A 25,016-nucleotide genomic window follows, 5' to 3' on the forward strand; every position below is an offset into this window, starting at 1 on the left:
ACAGATACACACCAAAAAACAAAACAGAACAGTAACACAATTTTTTAAAGTTAATAAGCTCACTTTGCTGTTAATGCAGCCACCATTTCCCCAAATCACTCAGATTCAAAATGTTGGTTACCTTTCTTATTTCTTTTCTCTCTCTCTTTTTTTTTTTTTTTTGAGAGAGAGACAGAGAGAGAGAGAGAGAGAGAGAGAGAGAGAATCCCAGGACGGCTCCGCACTATCAGCACAGACCCTCATAAGGGACTGGAACTCATAAACCATGAGATCATGACTTTAGCTGAAGTTGGATGCTTAACCAACAGAGCCACCCAGGTGCCCCTTTCTTATTTCTGAACAGACCCAGTAACTTAAAGATTGAAAAAAATATTTCTTTAGAGAATTTCATTGCTGTATGAATAGAAACAGAATATGTGCTAAAGAGAAATAGCAAGGGTATCATTTTCACGTAAATCTTCCAGTACTACTATGTTTTATGCTCACATTATAATCCACATAGAAAACTAAAATATCTTACCTTTGACAGTGGGTCAAAAGTAATTGCTATGGTTACATTTTTATTTAGGGCAATTACTAACTTTACATTCATGTCAACATTTTACACTGACACTGTATAAACTGTACATAAACTGACAGTAATTCAAAGCTGTTGCTGAGTGTAGCAATAGTTTACTGTCTTTCCAGATACATTATGCTACCAATTACATTAAATAGTTTTATGTAAGGAAATACCACTTGATATTTTGCATAAAAGAACACTATTACTTAAGGAAAATTGATAATAGTTACTTTTAAGACATATCCAAATAAATAGGACTTATACACAAAGTAAAGGCTTCATAAAACCTTTAGTTTTCAAATTCTAATCACCACTTCTTCCAATTCTGCTATTCCCCACCAATCCCAAATATTAAATCACATAATTCTTTCTGGGCAATGGCTAAGTGGATTTGGCTGTCTGGGCAGGAAGTAAGAAAGGAGAGGACTGGACTCAGGCTCTGGGTGGTGCCTACATTACATCAACAGCCCCCTTTCCTAAAGAACATAGACAAGTGCGAATAAAGAGTTGCACTGTCTCTCTCCAAACTCTGCCTTGGCTCTATATGTTGTTTTGATGAAATGTGATGTAGAAAAGGCTCACTCTATTTTCAACTAAGAAGAAATACATTGTAGGATGATTAATGGGAAAATGTCACAACCACTTTCATCAGTCAGTGGCTGTGCCTTCTCACCTATAATCAAACCCTGTCTTTGCTCCTAAGTCCACGACCCTTGCATCTTGTTTGGATAGTATTTCAGAAGCAAAAGGTGAAGCAGAATGACAAAAGTCATAAAATAACCCCAAAAGAAGCCAGGAAGGATATACAAGAAGTAGCAGGGACACAGCAATATAACCCAGACCTTATGCAGGTCCCCAACTCACTAGTCCAATTCCTATGCTCGCTTAGATAATTTCCCCATCTGCCAAGTATTTTTCTTAACCTTTCCAAACAGGCAGACTTTGGTTATCAATATTGTATTGAAGCAACATAAACTACATGGACGTTCTTCTTCCTCAGAGTTTCAGAGAGAATTTATTGGTTTTTTTTTAACATTTTATTTATTTTTGAGACAGAGAGAGACAGAGCATGAACGGGGGAGGGGCAGAGAGAGAGGGAGACACAGAATTCAAAGCAGGCTCCAGGCTCTGAGCCATCAGCCCAGAGCCTGACGCGGGGCTCGAACTCACGGACCGCAAGATCGTGACCTGAGCCGAAGTCGGACGCTCAACCGACTGAGCCACCCAGGCGCCCCGAATTTATTGGTTTTTTAAAAATAATTAACCACATTTTACTACCTTGTCTTTTGGGGGAGAATGAAACTAAGTCATAATGATATAAAATATATAAAATTGTAAAGATTAACTTAAAGCAGAACTAGAAAGGCAACAGGGCAAATATAAAACATAGAATGATATGTTTCCCCTGGGTTCATGAAATTATGATTTCTGGTGTGGAAATCATAGCATGGATACCCAGGCCTCTGGTTCGGTTTGCCTCTACCTCTTGTCCAATAAAACAGTTGGTATTCCTGTTTGTCTTCTATAATTAAACTTTAGATTTTACCATTTTCCCATTTTTTTTCCCTACAAAGAAGGATAAGACTTTTTATAACTAAGCAACAAAAAAAACCAAAACCCAAATACTGCCTTTTGGAAAGGGAAAGATTAGAAGACTTAATTATGTACACTAGAAGCTGAGTTGAGTTTAGTTACTGAAGGTAAATGGGTCTAAATAAACTTGTGACAATTTCTTCGCGGGAAGCAACTATAATATATATTCTCTACTTTTAGTGTACATAACTCGAAAAATACTTCCACATAAGATCATAGCAGGCATACAGAATAAAGTTTCAATTTACTGAATTTCCCATGTAACTTCAGATTCACATTTATCTACCTCAGGTAAGCCAGAGTGCCAAAAACCAATTTCTGGAAGCAATTTTTTCTAAACTTTCAGTAGACAAGGCTTATGTCACAAAAAATTAGAATAAACATAATATTTGTCTTCAGAAAACTATCTTAATGGAAATAAATTGATGTAAGTAGTAATTCTAAAGATAAGCATTATATTTCAATACTACTAGACGTATACATTATTCTAAGTATCCATGTTAGGAAAGCTAGATACCTTTAGAAGCTTCCTGAATTTTCTAATAGTGATAAAACTTTTGATCACATGTAAATTTAACAAGTGATTTTAGTCTATTTGAGGAATGCTTATGGAGTGCACATTTCAAAATTACATTCAATTCACACTGAATATAATAATCACATTACACAAAATTATTAATTTTTGAGATCTTTATTTGAGTAAGCTATTCTTTCACAGAATACCTGTTGTGGTATTTCCAAATTCTTAGTCAATTAAATATCGTTTTTTTTTTTTTAATTTGGCAGCCACCAAGAAACAATATTCAATAAAAAATCCAAATACTTATTTTATAATATAGGACAGAGTGCCACCTTCTAATGCATCATTTAACACAGGACATTGTACTTCACTCAGAATTTTAATCTTTGACATAATTTTGTAAATACAGTGGAAAACGACCTTATTAAGGAAAAATATAAAAGGCTGGATTATTCCCATTTCCACTGCAACAAAGAAACTGAGATAACATACCCCTTGTAAATTGCTCATTGGCTCTTTCCAAATCAAGCCCATTAAATACACAAACCAAGGGGGTGCCTGGGTGTTTCGGTGGGTTAAGTGTCGGACTCTTGGTTTCGGCTCAGGTCATGATATCCAGATTTAGTGAGTTCGAGCCCCCCGCATCAGGCTCTGCACCAGCAGCATGGGTGGGTAGCATGGAGCCTGCTTGGGATTCTGTCTTTCCTTCTCTCTCTGCCCCTCCCCCACTAGTGCTGTCTCTGTCTCTCTCAAAATAAATAAATAGACTTAAAATATATATATAAAAACCACGACAAAACTATTCTAACATCTATGCCTTTATTTTCATATTAAAAAATTGTAATTCTGATTAAATTCTTCCAAAATTCAAAATGAAGTTACGACTTTACTGGATTCAGAGTCATCAGTAAGACAGACATGTCCCCCAAAGTAGAGACACTCACCTTCACATTTCTGGGTAGTTTCACTCTGCTTGTGGCCAGCAGGGCATTTGCATTCAAAAGAGCCCACTGTATTGATGCAGTTTCCTCCCTGGCATATGCCAGGAATAGCCTGGCATTCATCAACATCTGCGGGAAGAAAGGACTGTGAACATAGATACCACTAATTTTCAGAATATTTATATGTATTTCTTTAATGTACAGAAAAAGTTGAGCTGTTCTCAAGAGAATGGTGTAAGGGGAACGGGCCCCTTTTGTAAGCATATATTTTAACTTATATAAATCATGTATGTTATAAATCTCATTTTCGTTCTTGATAGTTTATTCTGGAATTTTATTTTGAAAATCCATCCTTGTTGTTATGTGGACAACCAATCTCTTGCTTAGATTTGCTGCAGAACACTTTTGGACGTGTTCCCTCTCCTGTTGATGGGTACACAGTATACCTCCGGCTTCTCACCACCTCAGCACATGATACAATGAAAGTCCCTACCATGTCTCTTTATGGAGTTGAGTACAGACTGTGAAGACTTAAAAAGACTCTTCATCCCTTTGCTGTCAACTCAGGGCAGAATTACTAAATCAGAGTATATATACATCCAACATGAATATAGTGCTCAACAGTCAGAACGCCTTCATACCACCAACAATCTGTACACCGATAAGTAGTTCCCACACCCCTGTTGTCCATGAGGACACTTGAGTTTTCTCTTCCCTGCTAACACATGACATAAATATCCAGTATCCTAATTTTCTTTGGTGTAATAATTATAAAGGGATATTAATTTTAGTTTTCACTTCTTTAATTGTTCATTTCTATGCATGTTAGCTTTTAGATTTCTTCATATGGAAGTTACCTGTTCGTATCCCTTAAACACTGTTATAATGAGTTTGTCACATTCTTACTTTTTCTTGTTTTTATTTAAATTCCCATTAGTTAACATACAGTGTAATATCAGTTTCAGGTGTAGAATTACATCATCACACAGTGCTCATCAAGTGTCCTCCTTAATTGCCATCACCTATTTAACTCATCTCCTCCCCCCCCACCCCCGCCTTCCCTCCAGTAATCCTGTTTGTTCTCTATAGTTAAGAGTCTGTTTCTTGGTTTGCCTCTCTTTTTTCCCCTTCTATGTTCATTTATTTTCTTTCTTAAATTCCACATAAGAGTGAAACCATGTGGTATTTGTCTTTCTCTGACTTATTTCACTTAGCATAACGCTCTCTACCTCCATCCACATTGTTGAAAATGGCAATATTTCATTCTTTTTGATGGATGAGTAATACTCCAGTGTGTGTATGTGTGTATGTGTGTGTGTGTGCGTGTGTGTGTGTGTGTGTGCGTGTGTGTGTGTAGACCACATCTTTATCCACTCATCAGTCTGATGGCATCTGGGCTCTTTCCATAATTTGTTGATGATGCTGCTGTAAGCACTGTGGTACATGTATTCCTTTAAGTTAGTAGTGTCATACATATTATAAATTTAAAACTTTCTGCTTTAAATATGACAATTATCTTCCTCATCTTTCAAGCAATTAGTTTCATCCATTTAGGAACCAAAATTCTTAATATTGACAAATGAAATTCAAGAAACTGTAATAAAGACTTTCAGACAAAAGAAGTCTGAAATGTTAAAAGAAATGTTAAAAGAAGTTCTTCAGGAAACATGAAAATGACATGGAAATTATGGTCTACACAAAAAACAAAAAGCACTGAAAATACTAAACATGTTGATAAATTTAAAAGACATTTTTTATTTTTTAAATAGACTTAAAGATAATAGGTTGGTGAAAATAACAACAGCAAAATGATAATAATGCATTTTGAAGGTTATAAAATACATAGAATTAAATAGTATAACCACAATAGCATGAAAGATTGAAGGCAGAAAGAGAAGACTATGGTCATAAAATTATTACACTGTAAGTGAAGTGGCATATTAATATTTGAATATAGGCTATAATAAGTTGTATATGTAAAGACAAACACTAAATGTTACAATTGTAAATAAAACTAACATTTGATAATTTTTAAAAAATACAGCTAATAATCCCATTAAGGAGATAAAAATTAAATACTAAACTAGACTCTAATTGAGGCAAAGATGAATAAATAATAGGTGGGACAAAAAAGACAAAAAATAGTAAGATAATAGCTTTAAAATCAGTAAAACTGATAATTATCTGAAATTTAAATGGCATTAGCAATTTAATTAAAGGCTGAGGCATTCATATTTGATTTATAAGAAGATGTAATTTTACACTGCTTACAAGAAACCCACTTTTACAGAGACAGCTTAACAAGTAAATGGCTGAAAAGATGTATCATATGCTCAATCAAAAGAATGCTGAAGTGGTTAAGTTACTATTATGTAAAGTATTCAACAGAACAAGAATTGTTACCAGGGATACAGATGGATATTTCATAATGACAAAGAGGTCAACTCATTAAGAGGACACAATAATGCACACTGAATTAGTGTGAGCCTGGATGGCTCAGTTGGTTAGAGTCCAACTTGTGATTTTGGCTCAGGTCAGGGTCTCATGGTTCATGAGTTCGAGCCCCACGTGGGCCTCTAGGATTCTCTCTACCTCCCTCTCTGCCCGTTCCCCCCCAAATAAAAATAAATAAAACATTTAAAAAATAATTCACATTACATATATACACTGCTTATAAAATGTTAAGCACCCAGAACAAAAAGTGACAGAACTGAAAAAAGAAACAGACAAACCCCCAATTACAACTGGAATTACATTCCGTAGCAACTAACTGAATTGCTGAAAATCAGCAAGGATGCATAAGACTGAATTATACTTTCAACCAACTTGTCCTAGTTCATGTTTGTAGAGCTCCCCACCCAACGTTAGCAGAATATATGTTATTTTTACACACTGAATATTTACCAAGACATACTATATTCTGAGGCCATGTAAAAAAGACTCATTAAATATAAAAAAATTAAAATCATACATAGTATTTCTCTAAACATAACAGGGTTAAACTAGAAGTTAATAATATAAAACAGCTGGAATACCTCAAACATCTGAAATTTAAACAAAATATTCTGAAATAATCCATGGTTCAAAGAAGAAATCACATGAAAATTTAGAATGCAGCATATCAAAATTTGTGGGATGCAGCCAAAAGCGGTGCTAAGAGATAAATATGTAGCATTAAAATGCTTGTTTTACCAAAAGAACAAAGTCCTTAAAATTGGTTACCTGAGTTTTTACATTAAGACATTTGAAAAAGGAAGAGCAAATTAAACCTAAAGTAGACAGAAGCAAGAAAACAATGATAAAACAGAACACGGTTGAACAACAGAGATAATCAGTGACTCCAAAACCTGGCTCTCTGGAAATACAAGTTAAACTGATAGGTCTGTCAAGACAGAACAAGAAAAAGTATGGGGATATGAATGATCAGTATTAAAGAATAAAAGTGGGCACATCAATACAGATTCTATAGAGATTAAAAGGGTCAAAGGAAGTAGTATGAATAACTGTGTAGCAATAATTTAACAATTTAGATACAGTGTACAAATTCCTTGAAAGAGAGCCACCAAGGCTCACTCAAGAACAAATCATCTGAACAGACCTACATCTACTAAAGTTAATTTAATTCATACTTTAAAGTCTTTGTCCAAAGAAAACTTCAGGCCGAGGTGGCTCTGCTGTTGAATCCTTTCAAATACTTAAGGGAGAAACAATACCAGCTCTATAAAAATTCTTACAAAAAAGAGAAAAGGGGACAATGGTAGACCCATTTTGTTGGACTAGCACAGCCCTGACCCCAAAGCAGACAAATACGTTACAAAAAAGAAAACAACAGAATAATGTATTTTTGGAATAGGCACACAAAAATTGTTAGCAAGGCAATTTTAGTAATATATAAAAAAATTAATAATCATGACCAAGTGAGGTGAATGCCAGGAATTTAAGGTTGCTTCAACATTCAAAAACATCAATCAATATAATTTATTATATTAACATGTTGACTAAGAAAGAGAAAACACATGATCATATCATAATGTGAAAAAAGTAAGGGACAAAATTCAACACTAATTTTTTTTTTTTTATAGAGAGAGTGCAAGTGGGGAAGAAGGACAGAGGGAGAGAGGGAGACAGAGAAAATCTTAAGCAGGCCTCACAGGGATCATACATGACCTGAGTCATAATCAAGAGCTGGATGTTCAAATGACTAAGCCACCCAGGTGCCCCTTTAAAATCTCAGTAAACCAGGAGACTCTAGAGGAGGAACCAAGATGGTGGAACCACATAAAATCTCAGTAAACCAAGGGAATACAAGGGAACTTCCTCAACTTGATAAAAGAGTCCATAGCAAAAAAAAAAAAAAAAAAAAAAAAAATACAGCTAACACACTAGAAAGCATTGAGAAAACTCTTGATTTGGAGTTTTTTAATCTGTCATTTACATCCATGTAAATTTCCCTTAATTTCTCTCTTTGTGAAAGGTAATAATTTCTAATTCAGCACAGGGTTATGAGAAAGAAAATATATTAAATATATTAAAAATATATAAAATTGTATATAAAAACATAAGCTTATACAAATTTACGCTACCTATTAAAATCTATAGGATAACATATTTATTAATATATCTTTAATTAAAAAATACTCTAAGTTCATTGTAATAACCTTAAAGTGACAGAAAAATAGAAAGTTAAAGAGATACCACTGATATACGTCAGCGGTCTGTTCTTTGAGACTTTTACTCACAAACATAGAGCATCAGTCTGTTCATATAACAAGAATAAGGTCACACTTCTGAATCTTGCTTTACTTTCATTAAAAATATTTTGTGGAGCTCTCTCCCCGGTATCTCACCGCTGCCTCGGTGCAGGTAGGGGATTGAGCTCGAGCTAGCTCGAATAAAGGCTCTTTTGCTTTTGCATCGGAAAAAAAAAAAATATTTTGTGGATACAACTGTAAGTCAGTATACATTGATTCGCCCTATTAGTTTTTGCTAAGTCCTCAAGTTTGGTATATCTTAGAGTATCTAAATTAGAGAATTTAAGCCTACAAAAGAGCTTAGCATCTTTATGATTTCTTCCTCACTTTATCTGTCTATAAAAACTTACAAGTCCTAAGTTTTTTATATTGAAATTAAAGTAGATTTTGTTTTCCTATTAAAGGATATCTGATCCAAACAGAAAACAACTAGAATGGAATATAGAACAAGAAATTTATATACTGAACTGTTTAATTCAGAACATTTCAAACCACATTACTTTTAAAATGTACTACATTTTCATCCTCATTACAGTGGGGTATAAAACATCCCTAGAAACCTCTTTTCTTGGCAGATAAAACCAGAGAAAGAATATCATGATATAAGTTGAAAAACGAGGCCAAACCTATAAATCCCTTAATAGTATTCATAAAATCTTTGACTACATATTTAGGAGATTCAGTAATTTTTCAAAGGAAAAAGCAAACCAATGTTACGGGGTTTATTTTGTAATTGCCTAAAAAGTATTTTCCTAGAAGGAAAAATGAAACCTTTGTTTTTGAAGTATCCTAGACAACGCAGCCATACAGCATTAATTTCTTTTAGATAAAGTTAATTACTAAAATGAAAAAGGTAACTTTGAAGCAATCTTGTAGAAATAATCAACTTGAACCTAGAAGTATACACAAGTATTTTCTCTCTATAGAAACAAAAAAGCAAGCCTCAGATCTTCAAACTATGCAAAATGTTCTTTCTACATCTTCAAAGTGCTAGCATATGCAACTACTAATGTCTGATTAGTTTTCCTCTGTCGCTATTTCAAAGATGTGCTCTTTCTTTCTGTTCAAGCACAAACTGACTCTTTAAATGTTGGACAATTTCAAATAACATGTAAGGATTTCATAGAATAAAATTAATTTTTTACTCAAGTTTTAATTTAAATTCCAATTAGTTAACATACAGTGTAATATTAGTTTCAGGTTTAGAATTTAGATAAAACTTTTGAAACTTAAAAAACCTTATATAATCCCTTCAGTGTATGCCTATTAAAGTTATAAATAATATAACAAGGTAATAGTAATTCTATTTTATGAACTCATTTATTCTCTAACTTCTTTAAATAAACTTGCCCTAAAAGATTAAACTGATTTTATTATGTAAGTATTAGATGGTGTATTATTTTTAGTTCACATTAAAATATGGAAAAATGCGTGCACTGGTACAGGTATATAAAAAATTTAATTTATGTCTGTGGGAACTAAGGACCAATTCCTATTACTATATATTTAATAGCACATGTTTTTCTAACTTTGTCACCAAATGAGATCCATTTTTTAAATTTAAGTTTTCATCCCTATACTCCATAGATACTCACACATTACTAGTATTTCTAAAAAAATGAATGCCAGCCATTAAGAACAACAATTGGAGAATAGCTTTGTCTGTACCTGGAATATGACAAATATGGAGCATTATGGCAATCACTCAACACAGTGTGAATCGGCCAGAATAACTAATCATGTATTCACAAAAGTTCAAATGTTCAATAAGTGATCATCCCAACAAGCAAATATTAGTTAAGTTATTCCCTGTAGGACTCTGAACTTGGAATGAAAAGAACACAGCATGCTTCTCTGTCTGAATCGTCCTGAAATCAACAAACGTCATCATCCTTTATCCCGGTGTCAAAGTCAGATGCAGGAGACAGACTCACCATCTCCCTCCCACTGATCTTACTTGATTCCATCAGTATCAAGTGTTTCCTTCCCAAATATGCGTCCAGTCTTCCCTCTGCCTCTATTCTGGTCTCGCCCTTCATCACTGCTGCAGCAACTTTCACACTGTTGTTTTTCTTTTGTTTGTTTGTTTGTTTGTTTGTTTTGCTTCCATTCTGGTCCCCCATTACACTCCACAGAAACAGTCAAGTAATTTCATTTAAATATAAATCAAATCAACAGAGGTCATCCCCTCACAAGTCTGCAGACACTGCCACACTGTTTTCTGGTCTATGAGTTGCTCTAGAGAAGTCGGAGACCAGTTTGGGTACTTCCTTTAAAAAAAAACTTGCTTATTCTTTCTTATTAGGCCAAGGTGTTCCATTTATCTCCTATTTTTATTGAGGGTTTCTGTCTTCCAGTCTACAAACTGATAGCCTTATCCATTTTAGAAAATTCTTGTTTTATCTCTTTTTCAGTTCCTTTCCTCAGCTTTTAGTCTGACTTCACTGAGTATCAGATTCATTATAATCATTGCTTATTTACTGTTCTCTGACATTATGATTTGTGATTTCCTTAATCTTAACATTTGTCACGGATTTTTTTCAGTTTTATGTATGTGTGTGTGTGTGTGTGTGTGTGTATGTGTGTGTGTAGAAATATATATACACACATATACATATATGTATGCATTTCCTTCTGTTAGGCAAAGTTTCAAATCCCTCTTCTTCTTCTTTTTTGAGTACTATCAACCCACTTTTTATCTCTGGTTGTCTTTACTGAACTCTTATAACTCTACTTCAAGCAACTTTTAAAAGAAGGCCCATATTGTTTTCCATTTCTTTAGGCTAAGAAAGAAGGATATAAATCTTGTGTTTATTTGGATAATTCTTCTTTGAAGCATGTTCACCTATGTTTCCTTATGTTTTTTCTTTTCTTTTCTTTTCTTTTTCAGGTTTTACATGTAGGTACTCATCTTTCAATGGGGCCATTTCCTATTGAAACAATAATGGGGAGAGCCCAAAAAGAAATGAGTTGGTGTGAAAGACAGTTCTGTAGGAACTATTTCCTGATATCTGCTCACCAAACTCTCTCCCACTTTTTTCTTTGTCCTGGTATTAATTTTTCAACTTTTAGGTGGGGGTGTGCCCCCCCCCCCCCGACCAGCTCTTTCACACATAGACTCTCTGAGATGCTCACTGGTGGTTCCCACTTCCTCTCTTTCCTTCCTTTTCGTTCTCCTCCTCCGCAGGGACCACTCCTGGGCTGGAAGGCTGGGTAGAAGGTACTAGAGAAGGCTTGCCTTCAAAGACTCTCCTTCCGCTATCCCTTTCAATACTCTGAGGGTCCGCAGGAGCTCTCTCACTCACACAGTGTCCACTTCTCCAACAGGACATCCCCAACCTCTGAAGAGCCTTTAAGAATGCTGATGCGGTAAATGCTCAGAAGACTCTCCCTGTCTCAATGACTTCCCGACAGCTATCTATGTGTTCATCGCTGCTTTCAACTGGGGGTAGCAGAATTTTATTTCAGAAGACCTTGTTTTCTATTATTGATTTTCTTGTTAGTTTTTGAGTTAGAAGGAGAATATTCTGTTATCTTTTTTAAGTAAGAGTTGCGATAAGCACCGGGTGCTATATAGAAGGGCTGAATCACACCTGAAACTACTATGATGCTGTATGTTAACTAACTGGAATTTAAATACAAGCTTAAAAAAAAGTGTATGGCAATGGACTTGTTCTTAATGAAACTACATTGTGTGTAATTTGCCTTTCAAGCAACATCATCTGTCATTAAGATATGAGTGTTTGCAAACATATGCGTAAAATCACATGGGAATAGCTGAATGCTTATCTCATTGAATCTATATTGTCTAGGAGTGCCTGGATGGCTCAGTTGGTTAAGTGTCTGACTTCAGCTCAGGTCATGATCTCACAGTTCATGAATTTGAGCCCTGTGTCGGGTTCTGTGCTGACGGCTAAGAGCCTGGAGCCTGCTTCGGATTCTGTCTCTCTCTCTCTCTCTCTCTCTCTCTCTCTCTCTGCCCCTCCACCACTTACACTGTCTCTTTCTCAAAAATAAACATTAAAAAAAAAAAGAAATAAAGAAACTACACTGTCTGTAAACCGTCATTCAAGTAACATCTTCTTTCATTAAGATACATGTTTGTAAAAGTATGTTTAGAAGTATATGGGAATAGCCCTGTGCTTAACTCATTGAGGCTTCACTGTGTACAATGTATCTTTCAGGTAACGTTCTCTTTCATTAAGATATAATACACAACACACACAAATACCATCCATACATTTAAAAAAAAGTTTCTACAATTAATTAGGCTTAAGTAAATTTTCTGGATTGTATAGGAATGGCTTGTCTTCACAGTTTGAACAAAAGTTAAATTTTATAATGGTCTGGTTAAATAGTTCAATGTAGACAGCCCAGATAAATTTGTCTTTAACAGTTCATACTAATCAAATGAACCAAATCTCTCCCTAGGTTGTGCTATCTAGAAGGCCTAGAAATAACTTTTTACTGTGGGTACCGTCTTCTCAAACTATGACTGAAGGATTACCCAGGCTTGCTTGGGTTCAAGTGAAGTTCAATTTTTCTACATTTTTCACGTGCATCCTGAGTAAAGGAATGAGGTATTTCTGAACACTGACACCATTTGAAAAGAACACACACCAGCATTTGTTTTGCATGGACTGATTTAGGGTCTGTACTGCCGTTTATTTATTCAAGTCCTTGTCCTGTGTGCTAGCTAGGTCCCAACTCCATCGTGTATGTCTGATTTCGCACACCTCTCATGTTGCATGGAACAGAACAGAGGCTCAATGTCAGTCTGTTACTATTACCTGTTACCAGGACATAGCAAAAGACAGAATTTGAGGAGGAGATTTCTCCTGCTGTATTTTCAGTTTGGGAAATGGATGGAATATTTAAAAGGCTAATTCCTAAAAAATCAAATAACAAGTTAGCAGCTATGCAAATTTTAATATAGTTTCTAAAATTATAAATGCACCCTGTTCATTTGAAAATCTAAAAGATTCAAGGGGCACCTGGGTGGCACAGTCGGTTAAGCATCCGACTTCAGCCAGGTCACGATGTCGCGGTCCATGAGTTCGAGCCCCGCGTCAGGCTCTGGGCTGATGGCTCGGAGCCTGGAGCCTGTTTCCGATTCTGTGTCTCCCCCTCTCTCTGCCCCTCCCCCGTTCATGCTCTGTCTCTCTCTGTCCCAAAAATAAATAAACGTTGAAAAAAAATTAAAAAAAAAAGAAAATCTAAAAGATTCAAAATCAAGTACTAATATTCAATAAAATATCCTTTTAATTCGAGTAGATTCAAAAAGACTCTAAAGATTCAAAGACAATAAGAAACCATAAGAAAATAATACAACAGATACATGTGGCAGTTTCTGGTATATTTAAAATTTGTATATATTCTTGGAAAAGGGCTTAATGTCACTTTTTAAACTAATTCACTTGTTCTTATGATAGCTTAAACATTAAGGCCCATATTAACTTTGATTGGATATTAATAAAATGAAAAAAGTACAAGACTTGGGAGTAAAGGGAGAACACAACTGGCTCTTAACCTGCAAAGGCACAGATCATTATGACTGAACACAAAGCACCCTAGGAATGTGAACCTCTCTGACAGTGTTTACTTAAGTCCACAAAGACATCATGGCAACAGTTAAAGATGTGGGGGGAAAAAAAAACGTACTGGTCTCTTCATACCTTAATTGTCTTTAAGTATCATCTTAATTTTGATTTAATTACCAACTTTATTTAAGTATCATCATAAAAACAGATCTATAACCTAACATCTTACACTCTCACTGGGGAACAGTAAAGGCAATAAAGACAATAAATAAGCAAGTATATGAGAAAGTGATACGTGCTACAGAATAAACAAAAAGTATTACCCTAGTAAATCTAGTCAACATTAATCTAGTAGATCGGTAGAGTATTTTCTTTTAAAAGGAACCCATATACATTTTGTGGAAATCTACATCTAAACAGTTATTTTGTTTATTATAAGATCATATTTATTATCAGATCATATCCCATGTCTTCTGAAGCCAAAGATAAGGCAATTCACTAACTGCATCAACTACAGAATAATATTATGTTTAGAACTTTAGAAATGTCCTTTTCTGGTTAATATGATCCACATTTTAGAACCAATATTAACCTATTTGCAGTCAACATCTATGCATCTGAAATTTATTTTTAACTCTACAAAAATTTTCAATTATCCTATCAAAAAGAGAGCTATTATTTTAAAAAGTATGACACATACATATCATGTTTTATCACATTATTTTTTTCATGCCATGTATCTTCCAAATCAACCTGGCAATGTATCTGAGAAACAGTCTAGGAATTTAAAGGGAAAATGAAATCACAGTAAGATGCAGTCTTAAAATAGCCTGAACTGAGGATCAGTATTTAATTGAGAACCTTGTGACTATGCCATGAGTTTGAAATAAAGCAGAACTTTTTAAACTTGCTTTTCCAGATATTTTAACCATGTGGCAAGTTTCATTTTCCTCTGGTTGCTGTACTTACCCATTATATTTTTAGGCAAATGAAACTGAAAACTTTATCTTCACTGCATAAACAAAATCAAATAAATAAGCTTTCAGACATTACTAAATCCCGAAGGATATTTTGTAAATCTGAGATCAGATCACACATTTTAGTAATTGTGTTCAGAAAAACTAGGCCTCTCTGAGAAAATACACAGTTAAAAAAAATAAAAGCCTAAGTACAGATATAGAAGATGAGGAGAGTGAGTGATTTGGGATGTTTTGGTTGAGGTTAAGAGCTTTTTCCCAACCTGGACTATTTTTATGAAATATGGTTTTTGCAAGTATGTTAATCTTAATCCCAGTTATTAATTCCAAAGATAGTCATTGAGTATCTACCACATGTTAGGTACTCTTCCAGATGCCTCAGAGACATTAATGAATAAAACAGATTAATGACCTAATGGATCTTACACTCTAGCTGGGGGAGAGTAAAAGCAATAAAGACAATATTATCTAGTATCTAATCTAGGAAAGCTATATAGTATGATAAATACTATATAGTATATAGTATGTCAAATACTATATAGTATATAGTATGTCTTCTATAGAAAATATTGTTGCTTGGGGCGCCTGGGTGGCGCAGTCGGTTGAGCGTCTGACTTCAGCCAGGTCACGATCTCGCGGTCCGTGAGTTCGAGCCCCGCGTCGGGCTCTGGGCTGATGGCTCAGAGCCTGGAGCCTGTTTCAGATTCTGTGTCTCCCTCTCTCTCTGCCCCTCCCCTGTTCATGCTCTGTCTCTCTCTGTCCCAAAAATAAATAAAACGTTAAAAAAAAAAAATTAAAAAAAAAAAAAAAAAAAGAAAATATTGTTGCTTTATCAGAAACTCCATAAAATCAAACTGGTAGTCATATCAAAGATACAGAATTTTATTATCCACACAAAACAAGGGATTAAAAGTGACGTTTCCACAGTTTCCATATTAGAGCTGACCTGTGATAAGTATAAAGAGACAAAACACTAACAGCTGACATTGCTTCTATATGTAATTCAATGAGAAGTTGCTAATCTACTAAATTGCCGGTTCATTCCGTGGGAACCCCTATAGCTGTGATTGGAAGAGTTTTGAAAGAGACCAGTTTTTTAACATTTATAAACTAAAAAGTTTTTAACTTTTATAAAACTACAAAACTAACCAAAATCTTTAGAAGCCACTGTCAGCAAATTATTTATAGCAAATTATGAAGAGCACCTAAATGGTTATTATTCAGTGAAATGAAGGTATATGCAAGCTTCCCAAACTACAGATCTCACTTGAGTTTGGAGATACTGGACTGGTTTTCCACAATATGTCATTTTACAGACATTGGGTACATGACATCTGGCCTGTGACACTGGTTACTAACATCAGTTTGAAAGACTTCAGGAATCTAACTTTGTATATGATTTCATTATAACAAATAAACCCAGCTCCTCATGTCTCAAATATGAGTAATATTTCTCTGAATAAAAGTCATTTTCCATTTTCCTGTGATCCTTCTGCCACTTGAGAACTCATTACAGAGCTATTTCCAAACTCTAAATATGGGTTTAATATACATATGATATCAGAGAAGTGGCAAAAAAAAAAAAAAGGGTAAGAATTGTGGTCGCTGAAAATTAAAATAATTATCCAGTACAAACATAATGTTTGGCTACTTGGGTTGGAGTCTACTGTTGTAGCATGCTCGGGGCCCCAATCTAACCCTAACATATAAAATATTCACCAAGATGTGGTTGGGAAGATTGCCTGGAAACCGGATTGCAACCACTTGAATTACAAACTCTTAAAATTTTTTTTATGTTTATATATTTTTGAAAGACAGAGAGATAGAGAGCACAAGCAGGGGTGGGGCAGAGAGAGGTGGTGGGGGAACAGAGAATCCGGAGCAGGCTCCAAGCTCTGAGCTGTCAGCACAGAGCCTGATGCGGGGCTCGAACTCACAAACCACGAGATCATGACCTGAGCCGAAGTCGGATGCTCAACCTACTGAGCCACCCAGGCGCCCCTTGAATTATAAACTCTTAACTGCATTCACTTACAGAGTTCACACTTTGCCCCTAAAGATTCTATTAATAACAATGTCAGGGCATTCTCTTCTCCCTGTTACCTAAAACCAGATTCCAATATCTTGAAGGAGAATACAAGAAAGAGAAAGACTGTTTGTCCAGGGTATTTACGCATGTATCTTTCAGGGGTTGTGGTAAGGAGCATGTAGTGCTGCCTGGATGAAGATATAGGAGTGGTTTCTCTGAATATATGAGATATTTTAATCTATTTTTTTATTTTCCCCAATTTTTCCTACTATCTCTTCTCCATTTATGTCAAGAGCTGAAAAATAATTATCCATTAGCTGGCTAACAAAAAGTCATCTCTAGTCAGGCTTGCTGATGAGGCCCTTCTCGGGAATGGCGGGAGGTTGAATGGCATTAGGTATTGGTGGCAGATGGATCGTCGGAGTGCAGTGAAAGGAGACCCACACGTGGGAAGTCTGTGCAAACTCACCTTGGCAAGCTCCGGTCCGGATGTTGGGGATAAAGCCCCGTCGGCAGGGCTGAGGCTGGGCAGGACACATCTCACAGGGGTGGCCCCAGGCCCGTCCAATGGTGGCACAGCACAGAGTCTTAGTGCAGACAATGCCTGTCAGCTGCCCTTGGCACATCTGGTTGTTGACCTGAGTGAAACAAGGGCCTGTCCTGTAATCTGGAATGTGAAAGAAGATGGAAAGACAGGTTTTATGACCATACGCCAGTCTTACACCAGTAGCTCCAAACACATAAAACAGAGGCTATTACTTCTGACTCAAGTGTCTAAAGACAAAAGGCTGGAAAGTTTCATTTTGAAAAATTCCTAATTTTTCGCTCATGAGGAGTGCATTAGGAGACTTCAATGTATTTTACACTAGACACTGTAAATGGGTAACTCAAGGGCTGTGTCTGGGCCACAGATGTGTTTTCTTGGCCTGCATAATGCTCTGAAAGAATTTAAATTACTAGCCAACATTTTTAAATTGGGAAATTCACATGAAATTTCTATTTCTGGCTTTTCTTGAAAAGTTGGAAGATCTGGCCACGCTAGGCCTGCCGTGCTACATGGCAGTGGGGGAGTGAAGTGTGTCCTTCTCTAGGACACCAAGATCCAGCCACCCCCTCTCCTGATACTCTCCACTCACTGACATTCCTCACCTCCACACTGATAGCACCTGCTTTAATGACTCCTCTTTACCTAGCAAAGATTTTCTTTCCTGACCGGGTGGACACGAGGTCAGAATATTAGAAGAGAACCAATAATGACATATCCTTGCGTCTCACAGATATATTTAAACACTCTGGCATGTCTATAAACATTAAGTTCTAACAATCTGATTTCTGTTTTCATGTCAGCCTGTTTACTTCTACGAGTTCAGCTAAGTTCACCTGAAAAGACTGTACTAACAAGGCCCATAGTCAGGATTCTTTCTAGATAAGTTAGTAGTATATACAACCTCTGATCTCTACAAGATGGCTGCACCATTGTTGATCTGCTATGATAATGATAAAAACATTAGCAAATGCATGCCACAGATCATCTACAGACAGACCTCTATGCATAGTAAGGACGATCCATGGGGACTGTTGCATCTCAAGGTGTAGACCATGGATCAGAAACATATACACTACCTGGGAGGTGACCAGACATGTGGACTCAGGCCTCAGCCTCCATTCACTGAACGAGAATCTACATTTCCACAAACACTCAGAAGATTCATACATAACTTCAAGTTTAAGAAAGACTGATCCAGATTACAGGCAACTTGAAAGCTAGGCATTCTAACTCTATCTTGCTTTCTCCTATAACTCACCTCAAGGAACCTTTTAGATGACCAGTATTTACTCTTTTAAGCAGAACTGAATCATTAACCAAACAGTTTTTCATTTGAGAGCTGCTGTTGCTCTTTCGAGAGACACAGGAAATCAGAGAAAAGTGAGTTTCCTGAAGACTGACTAATGAAACAATTCACATTTGTTATAAAACTACAACAGAAATATGTGAAAGAGGCTCCCCCCCCCTTCCACGGAGACTGTATGAATACAGTTGATTAACTCTTGGGAATGTAAGATGATAGTCAGGATTTCCTGATAAGCCCTCGTGCAAATGACATAATTCCATGTGAAGGGGAAAGCCAGAACAAGTTTACTTCAGATTTCCAAGAACAAAACAATCTCACATTCAAAGGAAGAAGAGTCAATAATATTGGTAAGATTTTTATGAAAAATGTACTGGAAAAAAGCAAATTTGGATATGACTTCACACTCAAAATGCTAAGCTAGAAAAACTGTGATATCATCTGAATGCTATCGTATGACAAACACAACTTAAAACCACATAAACTTTCCATTTTTTTAACAAAGACTAAGGCTTTCTCCTAGACAGGAAAAGCATATTTTTAAAGTTTAGTATGAAGAAAAAATCTAAAATAGGTAACTTCTTTACCAAGCTGGATTAACACTCTGTTACTCTGCAGCTGAACTTCAACAAAAATAGCTCATTTTAATCCCTTACATAAGAACAACAGATGTGCTGGCTGCAAATGCAGTATACGTGTGGATATGTCAACCTTATAAACAAGCATGCTTCCCACACCACAAATTGCCAGGTTGTAAATTTCTGAAACCTATCTACTGTCCTTCACATAACACATTATTTTGCCATTTTAAATTAAATACTAGACTCAGTAAATTAAATCAAGTTCTGAACCAGTGGGGATAAGTCTGTTTTTCACAAAAGATAATAGAACTCTTATTTTTCTGTGGATTCTTGCTCACACACCTTACGTTCCCATTCTGTATACTTTTAGGATTCCCAGAGAGAAGCCTGCATACCTTCTCTCATAATCCTATCTTTAAGTAAGCTGTGTTGTCTGGAAATCCATTCCTTCTTCTAACTTCTAACTTCAACACCTTCTTAAAATGATGTCCTCTCAGTCTGGTCTCTTTGGAGAAGAAGATTGTCTGGACAAGGAGAGCTGTTTATTCTCTGAACTGACCTTTCCTGTTGAAGGCTCTAATGAAGCCAACCCCCTCCCCTCCTGGAAAAAGAGCCTACCATTACTTATTTCGTTTGTCTACCCTGTATTTGCCACCTTACAAACTGTGCAGAACTATTTTCTTATAGGACTACATTTTGCTTTCTGGTTGGCAACTGATTAGTTTAAAAATTTAAATTACTGGGACACCTGGGTGGCTCAGTCAGTTGAGGGTCCGACTCTTGATATAGGCTCAGGTCATGATCTCACAGTTTGTGAGATCTAGCCCCACACTGGGCTCTGCGCTAAAAATGCAGAGCCTGCTAGGGATTCTCTCTGTCTCTGCCACTCCCCTTCTCTCTCTCTCTCTCTCTCTCAAAATAAAAAATGAACATTAAAAAAGTAAAATTTAAAATTACCATGTCATTCAAGAATATACTAGTATTACAAGTTAGTATTCAAGAATTACTAACTTGTAAAATATGAACAAGTATCAGCTCTTGAAAGTGGATTTAGATTTCTTGCTCAGATTAAGTAAAACACTCTGTCCCAAACTTGGCTACCATTTTAATTACAGTCAAAGAGCCCTAAAACAATTTGGTACTGTAGAAAAGGATCGTGCATTTTTGCCATCAAGTTTTCAGCAGGGGCTAACTATTATTGTATACCACACCACCCATTCATAGTCAAGGACATCCTCACAGTGCATTAGCAAAGATTAAAAGGAAAGAACTGCTTAGCACTTTAGGTGTGCTGGGACCAGTGGTTTAGAAGCAGGTATTTTCCTTATTACCATATGACCAAGAACATGTTTTTAAAAAGTAGCCTGTGAAACACAAATACTGTTATTTTGATTTGTTGATATCTAAGTGCAATGTAGCATCTTAACTTGTTTTCTTACAGTTTCATTTTTATTCCCATTAAGCAACTGGTGCAAAGAGAAACCTCATCAAAAATTGGCTGCTCCCTGCCTTTTTTTTTTTCCAAACAACATCATTAAGGTTTCATGCACAGGACATAAATTCATCTATCTTAAATGTACAATTCAATAACTATTAGTGAATTAATTGAATTGTGCAGCCATCAGTACAATCTAATTTTGGAACACTTGCATTGCCCCAAAAGGTTCCTTATGCCCATTTCCAGCTTCAGTCGACCACTAACCTTTCTGTCACTATAAATTTGGCTTTTCTGTACAATTCATGTAAGTGGAATCATAGAATATGTGGTCTTCTCTGCCTGGCTTCTTTCACTTAGCATAATGTCCTAGAGGGACATCTGTGAGATAGTAGGGTCCTAGTGTTTTGATCCTTTTTTACTGCTGAATAGCTTTCCACACCGCATCTGCTAACCAATCAGTTGTCTGCTGGGTTGTATGGTGAATTTATATTTAACTTCTTAAGAAACTGCCAAACTGTTTTTCAAAATAGATCCACCATTTTATATTTCTATTAGCAATGAATGAGGGTTCCAATTCCTCCACATCCTTGCTAATATTTTCTATCTTCTATCTTTTTTATTATAGCCTCTGTTGCCATTCTACTTGAAATACAATTGAATATATTTGGGAATTGTAATATAATTTCACAAGTCTTTTTAAGATGCTAACCAGTGTTAGATAACCAAATAGAGCATTACTGCTGTACAAACAGACAACCTTTGAAGAGGTCTCCAGAAGATAAAGACAGAAAGAAACAGGTGTGGGGAAGGATCTGGGATTGAGGGGATAATATTTTTTGTTGTTGTCATTTAGTTTTTTTGCTTATTTTTTATTTTACATTTTTGTTTTGTTTTATGGAAGAGACAAACATTTCTGAAAGCTGTTGGGAATGACCGAGTTGAAAGGGAAGGCTCATGATTAGCGAAGAGAATACTAATTTCTAGTATAAGATCCCTGAGGAGTCAGCCTGGTGGTGAAACTAGAATGTGCGAAGGGGTTATCCTTAGGAGAAGGAAAGCACTTTTTCTTGCAGTCTGAGAAAGAAGGGCAGGATGTACAGAGATGTAGGTGTATTTAGAGTCAAGGAAAGTGAAACAATGTCCTTTCCCACACCTTCTATTTTCGTTTTGAAACAGGTGGTGGGGTCAGCTGGGACTCAGTTATTTGGGGCTGAGATGGCAGTGCACCCAGCAGGACAGGGAGCTGATGTGAGAACCCGGCGGGCTCCCAGGTGACAGCCAAGGTACCAGGGTTTCCCTAGGGCAGATGAACAGGATGTCCTGATATAAGGATAAATCTGCCTCTCTGGGGACTCACTCAGGAACGGGGTTTATAAGGGGTAGGGTTTTGTCTGTCAGATGAAAAAAAAATCAGAATGGCCAAAGAGTTGAAGGTATCGTTACACGTATTTTACAATAATAAACCATGAGATCTGTGCTGGATGAAACAGGAAATGGGGAAAAGGAGGACTAATAAATTAATAAACTAATAAATTAAACTAATAAATTAAGAAGTGGGAGAAAGCAGGAAGATCAATGGACTAGGTGTCTCCATGAGGCTTCACATGAAGGGAAAACAGTGACAGCAAGACATCAGCTGCCTGTGTGACTATAGTATCATTCACTTAACTGCCACGAGGACGCAGTAAACTACACACTGTATAATTTAGGGAAGATACCACACATACTGTAATGCAAATGTCATCCCCTGGAGTTGTGTAATCGATGGCCCCTTTAGAGGCCATCTACTGTAACCACTAGTCCAACAATGCCATAAGATGTCCAGAATTCCATCCATTCCCACTTTAGTATACAAAGAACTGCCTGATCCTAGAAAGCACATGAAAATATGTGGGAGTTTCCATCAAGACGCACATTATTTCGAGTTAGGCAAGAAGGCATTTCCATTCTCAGGAACCAAAGAAATGCAATGTGTAGTCAAGTGATCACACTGTGTGGAAGCTACAGACACGAAGGAATATAACTAAGAAGCGTGAACTGTGCGTAATTAGTCTAACGATCCTGGCTTTGGGATGGTCTCCTTTCAGTAATGGAGTTTCTGACAAATAACATTTTTTAGTGCATTCTATCATGGTTTTAATTGAGAACCTTGTCACTGCACCAGCTAAAACCTTTGATCATAGACATCACTGGAGCAGGGAAGGGAACCCGGAAATTTATAAGGGATGATAGAAGTTTCCTTAGTTTCAACAAAGTCTGCCCTGAATGTTTACAGATCCGGATTTCATGCTCATCAAATATTCAGAGTTAAAAACACTCAAGCAACTGAAACGATAATAGTCTTCCTGGATAGAAAAGCATCCATCTGCCTCAGAAAATTTTAGAATTCAGTACAGAAATGTTTAAGAAAATCAAAGCCACTAAATTAGTATTTTTGCTTTATGGAATCCATGCAAAAATTATGTACCTGTAATGTTTAACAGCTTTTGTCCCTGTCCATCAGACTGCCTTGTAACCACAAAGTAATGAAGTGACTTACTTAGAATGATAGGTTTTTAAAATTTTTAAATGTTTATTTATGAGACAGAGAGACACAGAGCGTGGGTCGGGGAGGGACAGAGAGAGAGGGAGACACAAAATCCAAAGCAGGTTCCAGGCTCTGAGCTGTGAGCACAGAGCCTGATGTGGGGCTCAAACTCACAAACCGTGAGATCATGACCTGGGCCGAAGTTGGACGCTTAACCGAATGAGCCATCCAAAGGCCCCTAAAATGATAGTTTTTTAAACTTAAAATGTACCTACGCTTATATACAGGATTGGACCATTTAAGTGAACTTAAGTGAACTTATAAATTTATATTTATATAATATATATTTATATATTAACACATTCATATTACAAATTTATGTCATATATTATAAATTTCTATTTATAAGTTTGAGTATTTACATTTACTTTTTAATTAGCTTTATAAGAGTTACTTGAGTGTTTACAAGGGTTTTTAAGTTGCACAATTGAAGTGCTTAAAAATTATATGCATTTAATATAAAAAAAGCAATTTAACAGATATGGAGGTGTTTCATTAACTACGTATTAAATTGGAACCAAATATTGTTTAAAGGCCTTTTAAAGTGACTACTAAAACCCGCTTGATTTATTAATAGATTATAGATACTTATAAGTTGGATTTAGAAGTTCAAGGGATATACCCTAAGGAGCTAAAAGCGGGGACGTGAAGAAGTATCTATGCATGCAGGTTCACAGCAGCATCATTCACAAAAGCCAAGAGGTGGATGCAACCCAAGTGTACATTGACAGATGACTGAACAAACAAAATACATCCAATAGAATACTCTTCAGACCTAAAAAGGTAGGAAATTCTGACACATTCTACAGGACACATGAACCCTGAGGGCATTATTCTGAGTGAAATAAGCCAGTGACAAAAGGAAAATTGTTTTGTGATTTCACTTACATGAGGTACCTATAAGGATCACATTTATAGGGGCAGAAAATAGAATAGTGGTTGTCAAGGGCTAGGGGGAGAAGGGAGTATGGAGTTGAATAGGAATGGAGTTTCAGGTTTGCAAAATGTAAAGAATTCAATGGATGGACAATGATCACCACTGTTGTATAACAATGTGAAGATACTAAGAACACTGAACTACAGTCTTCAAAATGCTTATGATGGTAAATTTCATGTTACCTGTATTTCACCACAATTAAAAAATATATTTTTTGAGCTCAAGGAATAATCAGGCTTTTAAAAGTATATTTATGTAAAGCAAACCTGAGGTTTTAAGACCAAAATAAACTGAGTCCTTTTCATACACTGAGTCACCAGTGAGGGCACTGAAACATCCCTCCCTGGCAACCCTGACCACCTGCCTTGCGATGGAAATGTATGTTGCCACAATTGATCAGAATGCACATAATACTGCATGGGTAATCTTCCACATGTTTACCGACTACATGGTTGGGTCTCTGTAAGGTAAAGTCCTAGCACTAGAAATGCTGGGTCAAGGGTCCAGTTTGAAAAACACCAAACATACTCAGAACTGCTCTCTGAAGACAGACTCATTCTCACACCCTCTCCAACACAGAGTAGAGGTGACTGGTGTGATTTTTACTTATTTAAAGGGAGAAATATGGTATCTTGTTGTTCTTGAATTATGAACCGATTGTTCCAATTTTTTGGCAACAAGTGGAAGGAAGTTAACTCTGTAGCAGGCAC

General features: G+C 36.2%; 1 protein-coding gene across 2 annotated transcripts in view; it reads right to left on the reverse strand.

Annotated features, from left to right (window-relative positions):
* Positions 1-25,016, reverse strand: part of FBN2 (fibrillin 2) — a 257,700-nt gene that overhangs the window by 168,840 nt on the left and 63,844 nt on the right. The window contains exons 6-7 of one of the 2 annotated variants that reach the window (XM_047859972.1): positions 17,383-17,580; positions 3,620-3,745 (exon numbers count right to left, since the gene is read on the reverse strand). In XM_047859972.1, the coding sequence (XP_047715928.1) occupies positions 3,620-3,745; positions 17,383-17,580 (324 nt within the window). The remainder of the gene's footprint in view (positions 1-3,619; positions 3,746-17,382; positions 17,581-25,016) is intronic. The other variant, XM_047859981.1, reaches the window with a different exon arrangement.

Source organism: Prionailurus viverrinus, chromosome A1, assembly GCF_022837055.1.
Source record: "Prionailurus viverrinus isolate Anna chromosome A1, UM_Priviv_1.0, whole genome shotgun sequence".
NCBI classification, from domain to species: domain Eukaryota; kingdom Metazoa; phylum Chordata; class Mammalia; order Carnivora; family Felidae; genus Prionailurus; species Prionailurus viverrinus.